This window comes from Histoplasma capsulatum, genomic scaffold (assembly GCF_000149585.1).
Source record: "Histoplasma capsulatum NAm1 scaffold_2 genomic scaffold, whole genome shotgun sequence".
Taxonomy (NCBI): domain Eukaryota; kingdom Fungi; phylum Ascomycota; class Eurotiomycetes; order Onygenales; family Ajellomycetaceae; genus Histoplasma; species Histoplasma mississippiense.
Window position 1 is genome coordinate 918,365 of NW_001813981.1, and position 19,345 is coordinate 937,709.

Consider the following 19,345-nt stretch of genomic DNA (forward strand, 5'->3'; position numbering starts at 1 on the left):
AGGATGAGCGTGCAGGGGCCCGAGTTACTACAGATATAGTCCTAACCTCTCCGACTCCAGAAACCACACTTCCACATGGGCTTGGGCTAAGGCCTGATCAGAAGAAGAGAAATGCTGAAGCCAGGGGTGAGTTTGTATTTGCGGAGAATGCGCGATACTGTGAGATAAGCTGAACGAGTTAATGACATTTTTTCTGTATACTTTCATTTTAGGCCAGCAAGCTGTTGATTCAGCGCGGGATATTCTCCATACTCTGAAAATACCTGTCAAAAGACGTGACCGGCCTTCTGGTTTCCTTGGACATGCAATAAACTATGCGAAGGAGGCATTTTATTTATTATTCATGAATAGTCCATCCATAAACGTCAACACACAACGCGCGGATAAGCTATCCCCTCAGCTTAAGCAGGCGGTGTCATTGCTTCAAGAAGCCGCGAGCCAAGACAACCCGGACGCATTGTTTCTTCTAGCAGAAATGAACTTTTACGGGAATTTTACCCATCCGCGAAATTACTCCAAGGCATTTGAGTTGTATAAATCACTTGCCACGCTGGAAGGCAATAGCACTGCACAGTACATGGTTGGGTTTATGTATGCGACAGGGATAGGGGGGGCGGTTGAACGACATCAAGGCAAAGCGCTGTTATATCATACTTTTGCGGCTATGGGAGGTAACATAAGATCTCAAATGACTGTCGCGTTTCGCCGGTATCTAGGTATCGGAACACCTCGCGATTGTGACCAAGCGGCCTATTACTATAAACAAGTAGCCGACCAAGCAATGACTTATTATCGATCAGGCCCACCCGGCGGCCAAATTCTGGCTAGAGAGTCATATCGCTGGCCTGATGATGAAGGTGGTGTGTACGGCGAGGGCGCAAGCGTCTCGAGCTCCGGTCCAAATGCAAATAAGGAGTCCCACCATTCAGGTTCTGATTCAAACCTTGAAGATGTGTTGGAATATTTGGATCTCTTATCGCAAAAAGGTGACGTGAAGGCCACTTTTACATTGGGGAAGATGCATTATGATGGCTCAAGAAATTTGAAGAGAAATATGAGGAAAGCCATGAAATATTTTGGGTTGGTTGCCAAGAAATTCTGGACAAACGACGGCAAAATTGTCTCCAACTACCCCGTGGGAATTGAAAAGACCGCCGCTAAGGCGGCCGCACATATTGGACTCATGTTCTTGCGTGGGGAAGGGGTTGATCAACATTTCGCGAAGGCGATTACTTGGTTCCAACGAGGCAGGGCGCTTGGAGATCCAATGTGCCAGCACTACATAGGCATAATGTATTTGGATGGATATGGCGTACCTCAAGACGTTATGAAAGCAGCGTCTTATTTCAAGGCTGCAGCGGAGCAAGACTTTCCGGCTTCTGAAACCAAACTTGGGGCGTTATTCCTTGACCAAGGCGATGTAGCCACCGCAACTCGATACTTTGAGCTAGCTGCTCGATATCGTTGGATCGAAGCATTCTATTATCTTGCTGAAATCGCTGACCAAGGGATAGGGAAAGATCGCCACTGTGGTATGGCGACAGCGTACTACAAAATGGTGGCTGAAGAGGCAGAGGTCATCCATTCCTCGTTCCACGAGGCGAATACGGCTTACGAAAATGACGATAAAGAAACCGCATTGGTTGCATCGATGATGGCTGCAGAACAGGGGTACGAGAGTGCCCAGACAAATGTGGCCTTCTTGCTGGATGAGCAGCGATCGGTTCTGCCACTTGATTATATTATGCGCCGACCCCAGAATCGCCGACCATCTGTACTCCGAAATGCTGCTTTGGCGCTTATATACTGGACTCGTTCCGCAAGGCAATCAAACCTGGATTCCCTTGTGAAAATGGGTGATTACTATTTCCACGGCTATGGAACGCCGCGCGAGGTTGAAAATGCCTTTACCTGTTACCATTCGGCTGCGGAGGGCTATCACAGTGCCCAGGCGCTGTGGAATCTAGGCTGGATGCATGAGAACGGTTATGCTACTGAGCAGGATTTCCATATGGCGAAGAGATTCTACGATCTAGCCCTTGAAACGAACGATGAAGCTTATTTGCCAGTCAAGCTTAGCCTAATCAAGTTACGGATAAGGAGTTTCTGGAATCGAATTACGCGGGGAAAAGCTAATCCAATCCGACCAGAACCAGGTCAGTTGTAGTCTATCGATATTCATCATCTGTGTTTGTTTCCAGGAAAATTCTTTGCTCGATCTCCGCTAACGAAACTTCTCCCTCTAGACGCAAAACTCCATCGATCATTGAAGGAATGGATTAAAGCTTTCAACACTTACAACGAAGAGGATGATAAAGAGTTCAACCAACACAAATCAAAACACCCATCCGATCCCGATGCACCAGATAATATCCTTTCTGAAGATGGCGGCGCCGCAACGGATGACAGGAGAGAGCCTACCAGACGTAATCATGACAGTACCTACTATGACGAGTTCGATATGGATATCGATGATGATATTTTTGATAGCCTTGTAATCCTCGCACTGGCAGCTACTTTAATCGTTCTCGTGTATGTGCGACAGCGACGAGGGCTTCGAGGTGTTGGCCAGAGAGATGGCAATGCTGTGCGTGATGGAGCTAGAGTTGGAAATGACGCGGGACGGCCCATTGATAATCCCGCGGCTCCTGGCGACGCAGCTGCTGACCCGCAAAGGGAACAAGATAGAGGTCTCTTCCCCGGACCTGGCGATCCTGATTTCGCGGCCTGGGTTGCTGGCGGGGTTGGTCATTAGCTGCAGGACTCAAGCGAAAAAGCCAGCGGTCCTTCGCAGTTAGATGTCCTTTATGTAATCAATTTATATAAATTAGTTATTCTTCATCATATCATTTCATGTTATTACTCTTCTAGTTATGCGTAGTTACATGCTCCGTATTATATTTACTAGTTAACTAAAGATTATCTGAAGGGGTTTCTGGGTGGCGTTATAACCCATGTTACTATGTATGTTGGCTCAGCATCAGCCGGAGGAGGTTCGGTCCAGCCTGCAACCGATTTTTTTGAGAACATCGCCGACCTTGGAGGCGGCGAAGCCAGGTCTCAATGACTTGTCTTGGTCGCCGCAGAGAGCATTGCAGTAGTAGCACCATCTTTCAGGGCAGTGCCAACAACCTTCTTAGCGAGGAACTTGATACAAACGGAGGATGACAGCTGCACAGGGGCGCGGCGAGGAATACTCAGGTGGAGATGACCAAGGCTACGGAAAATGGTAAGTGAAGATCTTGGTGCTATTGCTTCTTCCTTGGCTTTTTGAATACTTGTGTTTGTTCAGCGAAGGAGGTGGTCGGTGTAACACCTGCTGAGTCAATATAGCCCAGCTGACTCGGCTCGCTGTCCTCATTGTCGAGTGCAAGCACTGATTCGGCGTTGGATTGTTGGGAGTATTGAAGTTCCGACTGTGAGATGTCAAAATCCACATCAAGGGGTATCTGATCAATCACTGAGCATATCTTTTTTAAATGAGTTGGCATCCATATATCATAGATATTCCTTGTGAACTTGTACGCCGTCCATTTCTCTTTGCCATCCAAAGCTGTAAAATCAAACTTGTGGATTGGGTGGCGGTAGATATTTATCTTCTCTTCTTCAAGAATAGCATAGTGACCGTAGATCCTTACTGCTGTGTGATCATGTGAGATTGAGAAAGCAAGGATCTCTCGATTAACCTCTTGTTCACACTTCACAAGCTTAAATAGCTCAATGATAGCTCTCACTGCAATGGCGGTGCTGTGGGAATTTTCCCGATCTGCAATATCAAGTGCTGCCGCACCACACTTAACCTCACAAGTTAGGAATGGGAAGTACAGATAGTATGTCGCCATAAAGTAAGATGTGTCTGTCAGATTGCCGACAAAAGGCTGAAGCCTCTGCAACTGTTCATCTGTGAATGCCTCACGTCCAAATCCCACAGAGTAATCAGGTTGCGGACGCGGTTTTGTTATGGGAACTGAGTTATTCCATCCTTCATTGACACTTTCAACCAAGACATTGAGATGTCTCGCGCCGTATATGGCTAGAGTTTGTGCTGAAGGGACAATCAACCGAGAAATGTCTTGAATAACCTTGGCTTCATTTCGATTCTGTATCATTTCACAAAGTTGATCAAATACACCACCTTCAAATAGTGAATCTTTAGGGATTGTTTGCTCTAGCTCGAGTAAGCGTTGACAAAGATCTTTGCTTCCATTGGTTATATCTAGCTTCGATTTCCTCATAAAGATACCTTTAGTTTGAAGCAGGACTCCATAGCGAGATTTCTTGTATTGAGCATGCTTTTCTTCCCTTGGCTTTTGATCGCTGGGTGTGGTAGAGCTGGCGACAGAACTAGATTCCGACTGTTTGCGGCAAAGAGAAGATGTCGATTTCTTTCTTGGAAGGAGATGGCTCATGTTGTACCCTTCATGGAAGTATTCGTTAGGCCAGAAACCGCTCTGCGTCCACCAATGGATAGGGTTAACGTTGTTCTCGTAGACGTCGCGTGCGGCCTCCTGGTCCGGTGTGTCCCCAGCGGCAGATGTTCGAGGTCGCTTTTGAAATTGGTTGGCTGGAATGCAGAACTCTTGGGGTCCCTTCCGCTTTAGGCCTTTAGTTTGCAGAGAGGCAGACAGATTTTGCTGTGATTTGGCTTTCAGTTAGTTTCGTAGAGTAGTAGGAGTAAAGGAACATACCTTCTTCCTGAGTGTGTTACCACATGGAGATGAATAAGAGTGGTTTTGTTGCGCGTTTCCTCCCCAAGACAGAGATTTCTGATCCAGGCGTGCACTTCGGCGGACAGGTCTCCGTGGTTGGTTTTTCTCAACGCCTCGAGGCTGCTTCCCTATCAACGAATGGTCAGTTAAAGGCGTCTGGCCGTAGCATGGGTGGCTCACCTTGTGCTGTCTTTCTGATGTTTGGCTTCGCTTGACGTTTGACGTCTGATGCTTTTTGACGTGGGGCCATGATGATTGAAAAGGAGAGGGGTAAGAAGTTATTTTATGTTGTAAATGAACTGCATCTGCACGGCGTGTACAGATGACAGCCCTGGAGGGTGTTAACTGGTGTCGTCACAACACTCATTTACGCACTAGGCTTAAAATGGAATAAAAAAGCAATTTCCCCTCCCCCAAGCCGGGGAAGCAATATCACAAATTCACCATTGACCATCCGCTCTGACTTTAGGACCGCTTCAGATGGGTCGCTCTTCTGGCTATAATGCCGTCATTTGACACATCATAAAAGAGGTCATTTCCTCCCTCTCAAACTCATCTACTCTCCATTCCCACTGATTAGTACTTCTGCACGCCTTCCTCAAATGCTTCATCAATTGGAGACCACACATCCCAGTATTCTTTTGAGCATCCAACATGGCTGAATGATTGACTCCATTCATCCCATTGCTCCCACTAGCTTAAGAGCATTCATTGGTCCCAGCACATCAATTTGCTGGAATTAGTAGCCTATATTGGAAGTCAATCGGTTAGGGGGTTTAAAATAGTCATGTGATGAGGCTAATGAGGTTGTGACCTCCCGACAAGTTCCTTATCTTATCAGCCACCAGTGTGAAGCCCGCGCATTCATGTAACTTCAAGTCAACGTTGAATTGTGATGTTTACGCAGTAGCAACATTTAGCATATGATTTTGAAACCTTAACTAGTGGTATCAGAATTAGTATATGCGAACCATTGAGTCGAAGCCCGGTTTGAAAACACAATATGTCATTCCAAGCAGCAAAACGCCGTCGGCTTGACCAAGCAACATCCACGCTTTCCAAGCCATTCAAATCTCCGCTCCGCAAACAAGTCCAAAACACATCTGCAGAATACGGTGTAGAGAAACCAGACAGCTTAATAAAATTAGAAGAGCCGATTAAAGCCGCTGCTGCTCACACAACTACCCCCAGAAACACACAAACAACACAGAGCATCATTAACAGCCCGTGCACCCCATCCGCGGTGATTAAAAGACCCACCACAATCCCACCAACCGCGCCACGTGCCAGCGCTTCCACCACATCATCGACACCATCACCAAGCGCATCTCCTGAACTCGTCACTCTCCAGAAGCAGCACTCTGCCCTGACCACCCGCCTTGCAAAACTACGCAGGGAACTTGATCTCGCTACACAGGCTCTAAAGCTCGAGCAGTCCGGGCAAGATGCGGAGCTTGAAATTCTGATCGCCAAGTGGAAGAGGGTGAGCCGGGAGGCGGCGGAGGAACTGTTTGTTGGAGCAGAAGAGAGGGTGAAAAGGATGGGTGGCGTTAAAGGTTGGAGAGAGAATATGAGAAAGGCCCAGGAGAGGAGGGCGGGGTGGGATTACGATGACCAAAATGTTGGGAGTGATGTGGAGGAGGCTGAGAGAGGGAGGGCAGAGATCGAGGGTGAGATCGAGGTTCACGAGGGTACGAGTGCGAGCAAAAATGGAAACAGAGGCAGAAACGGGGAAAGCGATGAGGATGAGGTTTGCTTGATCATTTGCCCCTTTAAGTTGCCCCTTTAAGTGATTTTCTTCTTGCCTTGTATTAATTGTATTTTTTACTACTTCCCACTGACTTTTACCCCACACAGAGTTTTACCATGGATATGATGCTAAAGAGCTTGAATATCGAGCTTGATATCATAGGATTCGATCCAGATACCCAACAATGGATTTAAGGCCAAGTGTGGAGCATATACTGGGAGAGCAAAGATATAAAAAATAGTGACAGAAAATGATTATTTATATATAATTATTCAGTTCCGTGATGCGCAGATTAGTAACTGTCTAAGTAAAGTATGTACACAGTTTCTCTCCGTCCCAAATAAGAATTATAATGGAATTCGTTGATACTCTCGACAAATTAGTAGTTCGACGGGAACTATGACTTTGTGCTAACAGGTTCTTTCAGTTACTTTCCCGTTAGCTCTATATCGTCATAATCCAACGCTGTTCTGTATTTCTGTCGATGAATTCGGAGCAGCCTCTTAAAATAGAAGAGTCTACAGTCTTGCCCATTCCTTCTCTCTACACGTTTATGTAAAGACATAACACTGGGTTAACAATGGCCAGAGAGAAACACACTAAGCGGGGTTTCTGGGATTCCTTGAGTCCTCCCAACTCAATCAGCTCTGGTTTCTTGATTGATATACTTGTCGAAAACCCTCCCAATCTACTTGGCGCTCCTCTTCGGGTATCCAAATCGAGTAATGTAGCCTTCCGACCACTCGAAGTTGTTATATTAGAGAGATGTAAAGGTCAGCCATCCAATTAATTAAATACATAATACTAAATCATGATGAAAATATAGATTTGTCAAAACATACTCCATCAAGCCCCACGCCAGATATGCTCTCACGTCGACATTATCCAACGTATGTATACGCATCAGCTATTGCCCCGATATATCCACAGAGATACTCAATAATGGAACTCATCGTCCTGGAACTGTTCCAACGACAACTCATTCTCACCTTTCAAACTAGTCCCATTTTCCGCGACTTAGATCTTAGGTCGATCATATCGATCACTCAGCCACTTCAACAACTTCCTAAAACCCAACAGGTACGGGAGTAACCATTCGGACTGAGTCTCGGGTCCGACCGCGCTTTCATTCCTTCCTTCCATCAAGGTCTCTATATTCCCATAGAAATCATCAGGGTCCGGTCCGACTCACCACCGTTATTCTTGATGAAATGCGCGCGGTAGTGGTTCATGCAGTAGAAATCGTTGCTGCTTTGGACGAGGGCGCGATCTTCCTCTGTCCAGGCTGGCAGGGGGTCTCCTAACTGCCTGAGAATGCTGTCTGGGCATTTGCAAAAGTAGATAGGACCTGCGAACCATGAGATGGAAAATTCGGGTTTTCGGCTATCTGCTTCGACATCGGCTAGGCTCTCGGGATCCCAGGGCAGAATCCAGTCGCCGATAGATTTGGTCATGTCAGCTTTGATATCCTGACAAATGTTTTCCCCTCACAGCTGTCCTATAGAAGAAGTCAAACTCACCATTGAGGGTAATGCCAATTTCCCCACCATCAATGGTCTTGAACTCCTCTCTGTAAATATTCACGGCAACACCATGAGCAACAAGGAGGTTATGGCCAACAATCCAGGGATCGCGGCTACTATCATCCCCAGCACTTTTGGACCGGTCACGAGAACATCCTGGAGCAAATAAACCGGCATTATACCCCAGAATCGAGCTGCACCAGGGCTCATTGAAAGTAATCCAATGCTTAACTTAGGACTCAGTATCTTGGAGACGACACGAGCATAGTTGACAAAATCATCTACGAATTCATCTTTATAAACGCAATCTCTTGTGCAGCTCACTGGGGATGTCCCAATGTAACAACGTTATCATTGGAGAGAGCAATACCGGCACAAGAAGGTCGTTGACAAATTTGACATAGTGTTGTAGTCCATTCTCATTATTAGTGTCATTCTCGTCCCCCCCAAGAGGAATAGTTCGGGAACCTATATATCCATCCTCATATTCTCGATGTAGTGTATTAGAATATCCTTTGTCTTGTCAATTTGGAAGATAAGGAAATCAGGAGAGGAACTGTAAGCCCAAAATAAGCAGGGTATACAGTGAGAATCGATACGCTTGCTCTCTACAAAATGTTAGGAGCGCAAGTTCTCAGCTGTCCTATTGTAAGAGCCGTAAGCTATCTTTCTAGAGGAACCACCAGCGGTCTTTCTGCGGATACTGCAGAAAATATTCCAGATCGAGGGCCACGGCCATCAGCTTCAATAGCCCCTTCAATTTGATAGCTAATGAGGACAATCAAAAGGAGTTGAGAAGTACGTGTTAGCTATTAACAAAATACATTGCAGGGCCAGGGAATGGGGTTCGTTAATTAGGATCATTTCCCTACCTGGCTGTCATGAATCACCAGAGGAAGTCAGAGATGAGTTTGGAAGTCATCGAGTGCATGATTGATATACTTCATATACCAGAGGGAGAAATAATGCTTCGTTTTCCTTTTTCTATTTCATATATGGGATAATATCCAGGCCAGAAAATATGACTCTCTCTCTCTCGTCAAAAGGAAGAAAACAGCAACAGACTCAAAGAGAGGTCAATACCATGGACAGCGCAGCGGATAAGTGTATATCTCATTCAAGCAGCAACAATGCCAACCATTCATTCCAAGTCCCGCTTCTCCACAAAGAGCTCGTTGTGATCTGGATCTGACACCGTCAAAGCTAACTCGTCCGAGCTGGATAAATAGTTCGCGAGAAAGCCAATTATATTCCGCGTTTGCACCTGAAATGCGATATTAGAAAGGGGAGCAGAGAAAAGCAATGTTTTCCTCCATCCATCGTTTGGCTGTACCATATTTTACCCTACAATCGCAACGACAAGCCAGTAGGCTTTGTGGAGGAACCGATCCTGGTTTCCGCTACCCAGAAGAGCATGATTGAATCTAGGGGAATGCTGGTGTAACAGCTGGATAACTATATCGAGAGCAACCTACACGGGCTGGCTCGCTGACCCAATGATTTGATCTACGCTGGACACTTTTAACTCTACGGGAGAAACAGAGAGGCGATAATGTATAACGGTCCTTTTTAAATCCACGTACGATATCTAACTATAATCCTCTTGTAATCTATGCTAGTACAACCTGTAATGCCTTGGAAAAATATAAAGAACAAGAAAATGAAAAATGACAAATCGCCGAAGTGGAAACAATTAAACCATGCTCGTTACCCATTAGACGCCGCATCAATTCATGCAGTCATAAACATTCGAAAAGATAATCCCAAATATATCATAACCACCAGAAGAGCATCCCATATGTGAAACTTTTCGTAAGTATTTTCTTTCTTATTAACTCATGACAACTCCATGCCATCATCCTCATCTCCGTCACCCTCATCAAGGTCCTCCATGCCCGGCCCAGATGCACCACCAGGGGAGGTACGAATTTGCTTACTATCTGCACCTGACCCAAACCCATCCAACTCACCAACAAGCTCAAGCTCATGGCCCGGTACCACGCGCCCCTCCATATCCACCACTTCGCACAGCTCCATTAGACTCTGCCTGCTTAAGGTACGGAACCCCTCCGTTCTAACAACACGGCCCCAGTTTGCGAGACAAAATGATGCAGCGCGGCGCTTCAGCCATCCTTCATTCGTCCGTCCGGCACGCTCCCAAACGATGGCTGCATTGTCGACGTCCAGTTCCCGACTGAGTCTATTGACACAGAGCAAGCGGAGTTTGGGCATGTCGTAGAGATTCGCCATTACCAACATCCCTGCCACTTCGGTGATTTCTGAACAGTACTCCGGATGGCCAGCGATGCTGTCCGTGTATAAATAGTAAAGAAAAGCACGAACGACAGAATACGGTTCAGGTATATGCATCTTTTTCGTATGGTACTCTGCCATTTGAGCAGAATAAAGACGCTTGAAGTGCGGCCACCTAGCTTGTAAGATTATCCTGTGAACGTGGATGGGCCGGGATACTGATTCGAGGTCACGGAGATATGTGGATTGGACATGAGAAGAAGACACTGATATTGTCGAATCACCAAGTTCTGTATGGTGTGGATCGTCGTCACGGTCTGCCGTGATTATGAAATCCGTTCCACTCCCAGATTCAGGAGGTTGATCGAATACCGCAACCAAATCGGCTCCCAGCCCGCTGCAGCGTGGCGCCTCTTGCCGTTCTGATGAAAGTAGTCTGGCTTGCTCTGAATTTTCAAAGGTAAGGTGATTTCCAAGGAGGCCATACCGTTCGAGATTGATGGGGAGTACTTGGTTTAGGCGGTTTTCGTCGCCAGCACCAGTGGCATTTGGAGCCTCAAGGCTACATCCCAGAAGCCACGCTCTGGTGCCGTCCTCATTTAAACAACAATAATGCCATCGGTATCCGGATTTGAAAATTTCCGGCCCGTCTGCCAGACGATGCCACTTTAACGAGTCAAGCTCCAGAGAAGCCAGATTGCAATCCCAGGGTCGGACTGTTTCTGAAGGCGTGGCAATGTCGAGAAGGACACCAGATGAAAACACATGGAAGTGCGTGCCGGAAAGCAGCGTGGTGGGTACGTGAGGACCGGCGTGAAACTTGAGTGAAGAAATCGCGCCAGGAGCTGTGAGCAACTTACGACGACTCAACGTTCTAACCTGCACACTGGCTGAGTTGGCAGCATATCCGCCAGGGCCGACCTTGCAGGGCGGGAGGAGGACTATACTGGGCTCCTGGGCTCTGAGCCATCCTAACAAGAGTTCCTGGGGATTCGACGGTACCTTGTGAGGATGATATCCCGAGAGACGGGCTGCCTTTCAAGTCCAACCACCACAGGTCCGTACCACGCTCATATCTGATCCGAGACCCCCAAAAACCCAGAGGCGACCACCCCTGAACCATGCAGTGTGATCAAAACGAGCCACGAAGCTCCACTTAACGAGACCAAGTCCATGTTTTCAAGTCAAGATAACAAAGATCGTCCAGAATAACATTAGTCTCGCCGGTTATTCCCCCCGTTATTCCTCCAATCACAAAGAGTTTATCTTCGTAAATCACAGAGGCGTGTCGCGCTCTTCCACGAGGAATTGGGCCACGTATTTCAGGTGATGCCCAAGTGGAAGTGGTAATATCCAGTATAACAACGTCGGAGAGGTATTCGCGGTGTTCGTTCTCACCGCCAAACACTATTAGCTTATTTCCTTGATAAAGAGACGCGGTATGTCCTAGTTAAAGTAATCTCCCATGTCAGTAATTGCTTGGGTACAACAAGTAAAAAGTCGAAAAACCAACCCATCCTGACACCTGGAATGTCTCCGTAATTATCAACCAGATTCCACCTAAGAGTTGTAAGATCTAACCGGAGAACATGGTTGTAAACTGTAGACAACTCGTTAACATATCAGCACCACTTCAGGTTGAAAATAATCTTGCACAACGCAGGCCAACTCTTCCTAACCTTCATCAGTATACTGATCGAAGCCCCCAAAAGCATATATTTGATTGTTCCCACAGTATGTGACCGACGCATTTACGAGACATGCAGGAGGGTTTCCGGTCGACCTCTTAACTGCGGGACGATAGCCATCATTGCTCCCACGGCGGCTTTTGGGGGGACTAGTGGGCATAAGATAGGAATTGTTATTGGTTTGTAGCGCAGATGGCGATAATGACGTTGTGGATGCCATGCTCGAATTAGCCAGTGCCGAAGAGCCGCCCCAGTTGTTACCACTACTGGCTCCCAACTGTGCAGCCTGGGCTACTGGGTGTGAGCCACCAGCAACAGATGGAGTTGTTGGGGTTGAAAGTTCATGTGCCATTAGACACAGAAAGGTAACAAAACCGGTTAAACGAGAAAACCACAGAGGAGAAGTTTGATGGTCACATAGGATACAGTAGAAACATGGCGTTGAACAGTGACATGCGCATCCGTGGTATTTTGAGAACGTTTGTTTCATGAGGTTGGGTCCGATGCGACAGTTATCCCGGCAGCGAAAGTCTTGGCGCAAACTTTGACTAGAGGCTTGGTGAGGTGCGCTAGATCCGATGCGGACATGGCTTATCTCAGCACCGGTTGCCGTAGCGATCGAAGGACGCTAATCGATGTAAATATTTAAATCCGAGCGGGAATCGACTGCCTCGTCTGCTTCTTTTCTTCCATCTTCTCTGCATCTCTATTCTCCATAGAATCATTTCCCTCCTCCTATATCTCTCTGTATCCGCTTACATCTGTATATTCTCTACTCGTTTATGCTCTGTGTTCACGCATTCAACCCATCTATCTTTGTCGAGTATAGCTATTCAAGTAGTTATATCCATACCTTACTGGAGCTTTCCTACCATTGCTTCTCTGCAAAAAAAGCGTCTAGCTATTCTGGGAAACACCTCGAGTGTTGAATTTTGATATCTCATCTGCACTCGTTTGTGGTTTGGAGTAGCTTGAGTATACTGGAATTCTCAGCATAAAATGGCTACTGCCACCGTCTCAACCCCTCTGAAGAGTCACCATGGACTGTTCTCCTCCAAGACCGCTGGTGGGAGGATGCCCCTGACACCGTCGCCCAGATCTAGAACCACTAGTATAGCCACCAATGTGTCAAACCACTCCTCTCCCTTCACCCCTCCACGGCAATCATCCGATTCAACTTATGTGGCTGCTCAGTCAGTGTATGGCGGTAATCTCTCCTCCCATTTCGCCAGATCTATTTCGAGAACGGTGTCAAGAACCCACCGAGATTCTCCAAAGTCGAATATTGCCAAAACTAGAAAATCTCCCCGACATTTGGAACTGGGTGTTTCTGATTGGACGTTGACTGGAACTGGTCCAGCCACCGGTCAGACGCCAACTAAAAAAAAGGAGCCTGCTTTCCGTTCAAGAACTTCAAAGACAACTATTCGTCTTCCACATAATACGGCCGACCGCTTCATTCCGAATCGATCGGCCAGCGAGGGTCTCGCGACTGCGGGAACTGCCAAGCCAGACGAGCACCAACGGCCAAAAACTAGCGAAGGCTCTGCAGTGCTAGCAAATGCCGCTAGCGCGTTTCATATTGGCAGCAGGGAAAACGATGACGACATCGCAAGTGCCTTGGAAAATCTGGGCCTGGACGACCACGACAACACTACCTATTCTCGCCCTGCGCCAGATGCCGTTGCATACAAATCATCCCTTGCCTCCGCATGCGACATCTCCCTCAACACTCGCATCCTTGCGTTCAAACCTCCTCCACCAGAATCATCCAAACCAATCGACCTCCGCTCCCAGTACAACCGCCCTCTCAAACCAGCCAACTCTCAATCTGCGCAATTCAGACGACGAGTTCAAACGGCTCCAGAGCGTGTTTTGGATGCCCCTGGCCTTGTTGATGATTACTACCTTAACCTGCTGGATTGGAGTTCGGGCAACCAGGTGGCAATCGGTCTCGAGCGCAACGTGTATGTTTGGTCGGCGGAAACCGGTTCCGTCAACTGTCTTTTAGAAACATCCCCCGATACCTATGTCAGCAGCGTGAAATGGAGTGGTGATGGAGCTTATGTGGGCGTCGGGCTCGGCACAGGAGAAGTCCAGATTTGGGACGTTGAGGAGGGCACCAAGCTGAGGAGCATGTTCGGCCATGAGACCCGTGTTGGTGTCATGGGATGGAACAAGCACACCCTATCCACTGGGGCACGAAGTGGCCTTATTTTCAACCATGATGTTCGCATCGCCCAGCACAAGACTGCTGAACTTGTCTCCCACACATCCGAAGTCTGTGGCCTCGAATGGCGGTCCGATGGCGCCCAACTTGCTACCGGAGGAAATGACAACCTCGTCTCCATCTGGGACGCAAGATTTCTGAGCGCACCCAAATTCACCAAGACCAACCATCGCGCCGCTGTGAAGGCTCTTAGCTGGTGCCCGTGGCAATTGAACCTCCTTGCTACAGGAGGTGGATCCTATGACCGCCACATCCATTTCTGGAACACCACCACTGGCGCTCGCACTAACAGCATCGACACCGGTTCCCAGGTCACGAGCCTTCGATGGAGTAACCACTACCGTGAGCTTGTGAGCTCCAGCGGTTTTCCTGATAACTCCCTGAGCATCTGGAGCTATCCTTCCCTTGTTCGTAATGTGGAAATTCCTGCTCATGAAACACGTGTGCTCCACAGCTGCCTCAGTCCCGACGGGCAAATGTTAGCTACTGCTGGTATGTTTTATATATAAGGAATGCAGCATTCCGGTTAATTCCTCCCTTCGCTAACTTTTTCTTCTCTAGCTGCCGATGAGAGTCTCAAATTCTGGAAAGTTTTCGAGCGGAAGCCTGGCACCACGGCTGCTGCTTCAAGAGAGGGAGCCGTTGGGTCCAAGGGAAGCCAAATGGCCAAGCAAATGACGATTCGGTGAACCCAGAATAAATATCAGGTCATGTCGGGTTTTTGAGAGACTCTGCATTTCACTGGTGTTCGGCATCGCTTTGTTAAGTTCGTTCTTTCGGCATTGCAATGGTCAGAGCGTTGTCTTGTGGTTCATCCAATCTCCATTTGAGGTGAATATGAGGATCGCAATTGTAGTCATATTGAGCGGCGTGTGCTTCTTGTCTTTCCTGTCGATAATAATAGTAGTACGTTTATTTTTTTGCTTTTGCTGTTACTTCTACTTTTGCTGTTCAGTGTCGATTTTAGTTAGAGGTGATCGATCAATAAGTTTATTTTCTCGTAAAGATCGAAGTTTCGCGTCAGTTCTTTTTATAGTAAAGTATAAATCATAGAGAACTAATAGCTCTTTCTGGGCTGGCTTGACGGTTTAGAAGTTTCAAGGGATAAGACTGAGAACGATACAGAAGCAAAGCGGTTCACCATCAATCCGCCCATAAAAAGGACAAATAAGAAACGGAAGAGTCAATGAGAAGTACATTATTTAGTTTTTTGGAACGGTTGATGGGGCGAGTAGCGAGAACCAATATTAACCAGTTTTTTGCTCGGCTTTGGTCCGAACCACCATGAGGATGGATGACTAAGTAGCCTGAGTGCTGATAGAATTTCTGTTAGGCCACTAGTATGGAGGGTACGAATCACCCAATCCAATCCCCCCAACAATTTCCACTATCCCCTCATCTGGCCACTAGGATACAATTAGTGCAATACTATTAGTGTAACAACTAAGCTGTTAGCTTTGAAGTATCAACCAATAATTTCTCATACTAAATTCTATGTAATTTGATTTGTTGATATCTCTTCACTATTTCACATTTTCTATCTCACATTTTCTATTCTACACATTCTGCAATCTTGAAATCTTCTCATGTCCACTGCAGATGCAATTATTATTCACTTTAAAATAGATTATTATTATTATTATCCTTCTATTATAGATGCATGCAGTCAGTGACTATGACATCTACCTGAAATCCTCCAGGATTTTTCAACTTAAGAATAAGCTAATATACAAAGTCAATTTAATACATGCAATAGCAGAATTCTAGCTCAGAATCAAACAACTATTCAAACTATTTAATTTAAGAAAGAATGTCAAAAGAATAACAACAGATCAATACATTCAATTCAAATCAAATGAAATAAAAAGTATAAAAAACAGCAGCTATTAAAAAAAAAAGAAAGCATTTACAAATCAAACTTTTCAAAACAAGTCAAAATCAAAATTCCAGTTTTTGTATTGAACAAAAGTTTTAAATTTAACTGTATCAATTCAAACTTCTCTCTCAATCTCAATCTTAACTCTATATGCTTTGTACAAAGTAAAAGAAGATGCTCTGGGTTTTCATATAACTGGTAATCTGAACATAAATCACTTAAATCATTTCTAATCTTTGTTAAATATAATTTAAAATAACCATATCTAAGCTTTAGCTGCATTATTGTAGCAAAAAGATTCTTTTTACATTTTATTGAGCAAGCTTTCCATTTTAGCTTAGTTTTAAACCTGGAATAATGTACACTTTTTTTTTGTAAAAACCAGATATCATGCCATTTTTGCAAACATGATTCTCTTATTTTTCTCTTAATATAAGCCCATATTACAATTCTTTGAAAGCAGACTTCTAATTCAGTTGCTTTTTTTGTAGCTTTATCAGCCATTTCATTGCCATATATACCCATATGAGCAGGCACCCAGTGAAGATGAATAGAACAATTGAATGAGATTTTTCTTTGAATATTTTGAAGACTTTTCAAAATCAACTCTAACATTGACTGTCCACTGCTGATTTTATTACTTTGAAGTCTTTTAAGCTTAGCTTGACTATCAGAGAATATCCAAATATGCTCAAATCTTTTCCATTGTTCAATCTTCATCTCAACCAATTTAAAAGCTCTTGAAATTGCAAATAATTCAGCATTAAAAACTTCTGACTCTTTTTCAATTTGCTAAGAATCAAGAATATAGTTTTTATCATTTTCTGAATATGCTATTCCATCTCCATGATTGCATGTTTTCTCATATTTTGAGCTATCAGTGTATATAAGAATTGCTTTGTTTCTCATTTGTTTTAAAAGATTTATTAAAATAGAAATATGACTTCTACAGATAATTTTCAATTCTTCAATACTTCTTTTAATTGATTGACTGATTTTTTTTATTAGTTAGTATAAAAACAGATGTAAAGTGAAAGCAATCTGTCAATGAACTTCTTATAGACATTTCATCTTTAGAGAGTATTAAATTCAAATTCATGAAATCTTTTCATCACTCTTCAGTTCTTAATCTGTTTAATGATATTAATTTACAGAATTTATACATTTTATTGCCCCGGTGGCCGAATGGGTAATGCGGCCACCAGGTAGCGCCTTGGTGTGAGGGGTGATGACAGTGTGAAGAGTGAATAGTAGAAGATAGTATATAGTGTAGTAGAAGATAATAGTAATAATAATTATAGTAGTAGTATAGTTGAAGTTGTAGTTGTAGCTAATCGCTGAAGAGAAAAAGAAAGAGAAAGAAGATGTGCGAAATACATGCATCCATATATATATACATATAGAAATAGTGGTAGCGAGAGTATAATGGAAAGAGGTAAGAATAGACGAAGATATAAACAAAGATAATATAATAATAAGGAAATAATAAACGAGTGCATTACAATTGCCCCCCTTTTTTATAAGAGCTGCCCTCAGCGATTGTATAGATTGCTTGCTAGTAGATGTCTGCATTTCCGTATTGTAAGTGCCGCTTGTTGATAGCAGTGTATCGATCGCGTCCTCTCAATAGCTTGTATACGCGTTCTTATCGATTCCTTAATGAGGTAGAATTGGTGGATTCTTTGGTTGCTAGGGGTTGCGTGCAGAGAAACAAAAAGAATTTCTTTTCCTTTGAAAATTTCTCTTCTTTTTTAACTTGACCATCATCAAAACTCTTTGCCCTCCTGCTGCGATTTTTCGTTCTTAATTCAATAAAATTTTCGTTCTCCCTCCCCCCCCCTTTTGTTGAAATGGGCTCCCTCGGATATCCCGATTTTAAGTAAGTTGTTCTTCGCGTATTATTGTTGGTGTTCTCTGTCAGTGGCGTTATTAGCGTGGTCACATGCTTCACTAGCTTGTTCCAGTATAGCATCATTCGCTGTTCGCTTGTTCTGTTGCCCTAGCTTTAACCCTAATCTCGTGACGTACAACAGTCGGATTCCGTGCGAACGTTGTGCCTGGTCCTTCCAGGGCAGAGGTGTTAGAGGAAGAGGAGGGTGTGGAGGAGGATGTGGGGGTTTTGGAGGTGTTGAGCTCCGGGGGCTCCGTGGCGGAGGGGTTGATTGGAGAGGAGTTGACGGGAGAGGAGCTGGCTGGAGAGCCAATGGAGGAGGTTGTGAAGGCGCCGGTGGCCGCAGTGCCATTGGCGTCTGTGGAGCAGGGGGAGCGGGTGCCCCGGACGGTGGAGGAGTGGGGGGAGAAGATGGGGGGGAATGCCTTCGTTAACCGGATGTGCCGGAGAATGGGTAGGTTGATGGGGGAGGGGAGGAGTGAGGAGGCAAATGTTCTGTGGGATAGGCATTTGCCTATACCTCTGCGCCCAAAATGGGTGCCGGTAATTTACGAATACCGGAAGGAGTATTGGGTGAGATTTGCGCTTCTAGCGTTTTTCAACTTGAGATTCGCGCTTTTGGCGTTTGGGAGTATGTTGGTTTTGTATTTGTCGTTCATTTTCTTGTTCAAGGAAGATTTCGAATGCCTGAGTGTTTAATATGTTTTCTTCCGGTTCCCATGTATCACCACTCGGTCCCCAACCTGTCCATCTCACAAGATATTCCGGAGGTTTGTTTTTTCGTTGTCGTTTTTCAAGAATTTCCTCAACTTGGTATTCTTCTTCGCCGTCGACAAGTTCCGGTCCTGGTTCTGGTAAAGCTCCATTCCTGCGGTTGTATGGCTCCAATAAAGAAACATGGAATACAGGATGGATGTTTCTATATGAAGGTGGCAGTTCCAGTTTGTACGCTTGTTTTCCGATGGTATTCAGAATCTTGAAGGGTCCAACATATTTATGGTCGAGTTTACGAACCGGGCGTAGTAATCGGAGGTTTTTTGCATTGAGCATGACGTAGTCACCTATTTTAAATTGTTGAGGCTTATGTTTTGCATCGTAATAGGTTTTCTGTGCTTGTCGCGCTTTTTGTAGGTTCTCGATGAGCTTGTGGCGTGTTTCCTCAATATGTTTCGCGCGGCTAGCAGCATGTATGGCAACCGGTTGTGGTGGTTTGCTGACGTTAATTTTCAAATCAGGTCGATATCCCATTAAGGCTTCCGCGGGTGCTATTCCAGTAGAGGCATGTTGAGAGGTATTGTAAACAAACTGTGCTAGTGGTATCCAGCGTGCCCAGTCATCTTGATGATAGTTGACAAAGCATCGGAGATAATGTTCCAAGGTTTGATTCTGTCGTTCCGTTTGGCCATCTGTTTGAGGGTGAAAGGC

The 19,345-nt window shown here is 45.3% G+C and overlaps 6 protein-coding genes across 6 annotated transcripts; 4 read left to right on the forward strand and 2 right to left on the reverse strand.

The window, feature by feature from the left end:
* Positions 1-111: 111 nt before the first annotated feature.
* On the forward strand, positions 112-2,755 carry HCAG_02373 (conserved hypothetical protein; the record flags this gene model as incomplete). Its single annotated transcript, XM_001542152.1, has 3 exons — positions 112-130; positions 213-2,156; positions 2,247-2,755. 3 exons carry the CDS (start codon positions 112-114, stop codon positions 2,753-2,755), a joined length of 2,472 nt encoding a protein of 823 aa, XP_001542202.1.
* A 493-nt stretch (positions 2,756-3,248) lies between these two features.
* Positions 3,249-4,959, reverse strand: HCAG_02374 (predicted protein; the record flags this gene model as incomplete). The annotated part of the gene is made up of 3 exons (XM_001542153.1): positions 3,249-4,634; positions 4,689-4,837; positions 4,890-4,959. The coding sequence occupies 3 exons, from the start codon at positions 4,957-4,959 to the stop codon at positions 3,249-3,251; spliced, it is 1,605 nt and encodes a 534-aa protein (XP_001542203.1).
* A 753-nt stretch (positions 4,960-5,712) lies between these two features.
* HCAG_02375 (hypothetical protein) lies at positions 5,713-8,151 on the forward strand (the record flags this gene model as incomplete). Its single annotated transcript, XM_001542154.1, has 6 exons — positions 5,713-6,459; positions 6,736-6,771; positions 6,902-7,014; positions 7,286-7,349; positions 7,801-7,913; positions 7,953-8,151. The coding sequence occupies 6 exons, from the start codon at positions 5,713-5,715 to the stop codon at positions 8,149-8,151; spliced, it is 1,272 nt and encodes a 423-aa protein (XP_001542204.1).
* A 1,667-nt stretch (positions 8,152-9,818) lies between these two features.
* Positions 9,819-12,143, reverse strand: HCAG_02376 (conserved hypothetical protein; the record flags this gene model as incomplete). Its single annotated transcript, XM_001542155.1, has 4 exons — positions 9,819-11,219; positions 11,515-11,681; positions 11,749-11,835; positions 11,915-12,143. The coding sequence occupies 4 exons, from the start codon at positions 12,141-12,143 to the stop codon at positions 9,819-9,821; spliced, it is 1,884 nt and encodes a 627-aa protein (XP_001542205.1).
* Positions 12,144-12,922: 779 nt separating this feature from the next.
* HCAG_02377 (hypothetical protein) lies at positions 12,923-14,842 on the forward strand (the record flags this gene model as incomplete). The annotated part of the gene is made up of 2 exons (XM_001542156.1): positions 12,923-14,645; positions 14,715-14,842. The coding sequence occupies 2 exons, from the start codon at positions 12,923-12,925 to the stop codon at positions 14,840-14,842; spliced, it is 1,851 nt and encodes a 616-aa protein (XP_001542206.1).
* A 2,749-nt stretch (positions 14,843-17,591) lies between these two features.
* On the forward strand, positions 17,592-19,171 carry HCAG_02378 (predicted protein; the record flags this gene model as incomplete). The annotated part of the gene is made up of 4 exons (XM_001542157.1): positions 17,592-17,610; positions 18,063-18,551; positions 19,023-19,047; positions 19,156-19,171. 4 exons carry the CDS (start codon positions 17,592-17,594, stop codon positions 19,169-19,171), a joined length of 549 nt encoding a protein of 182 aa, XP_001542207.1.
* Positions 19,172-19,345: the final 174 nt, after the last annotated feature.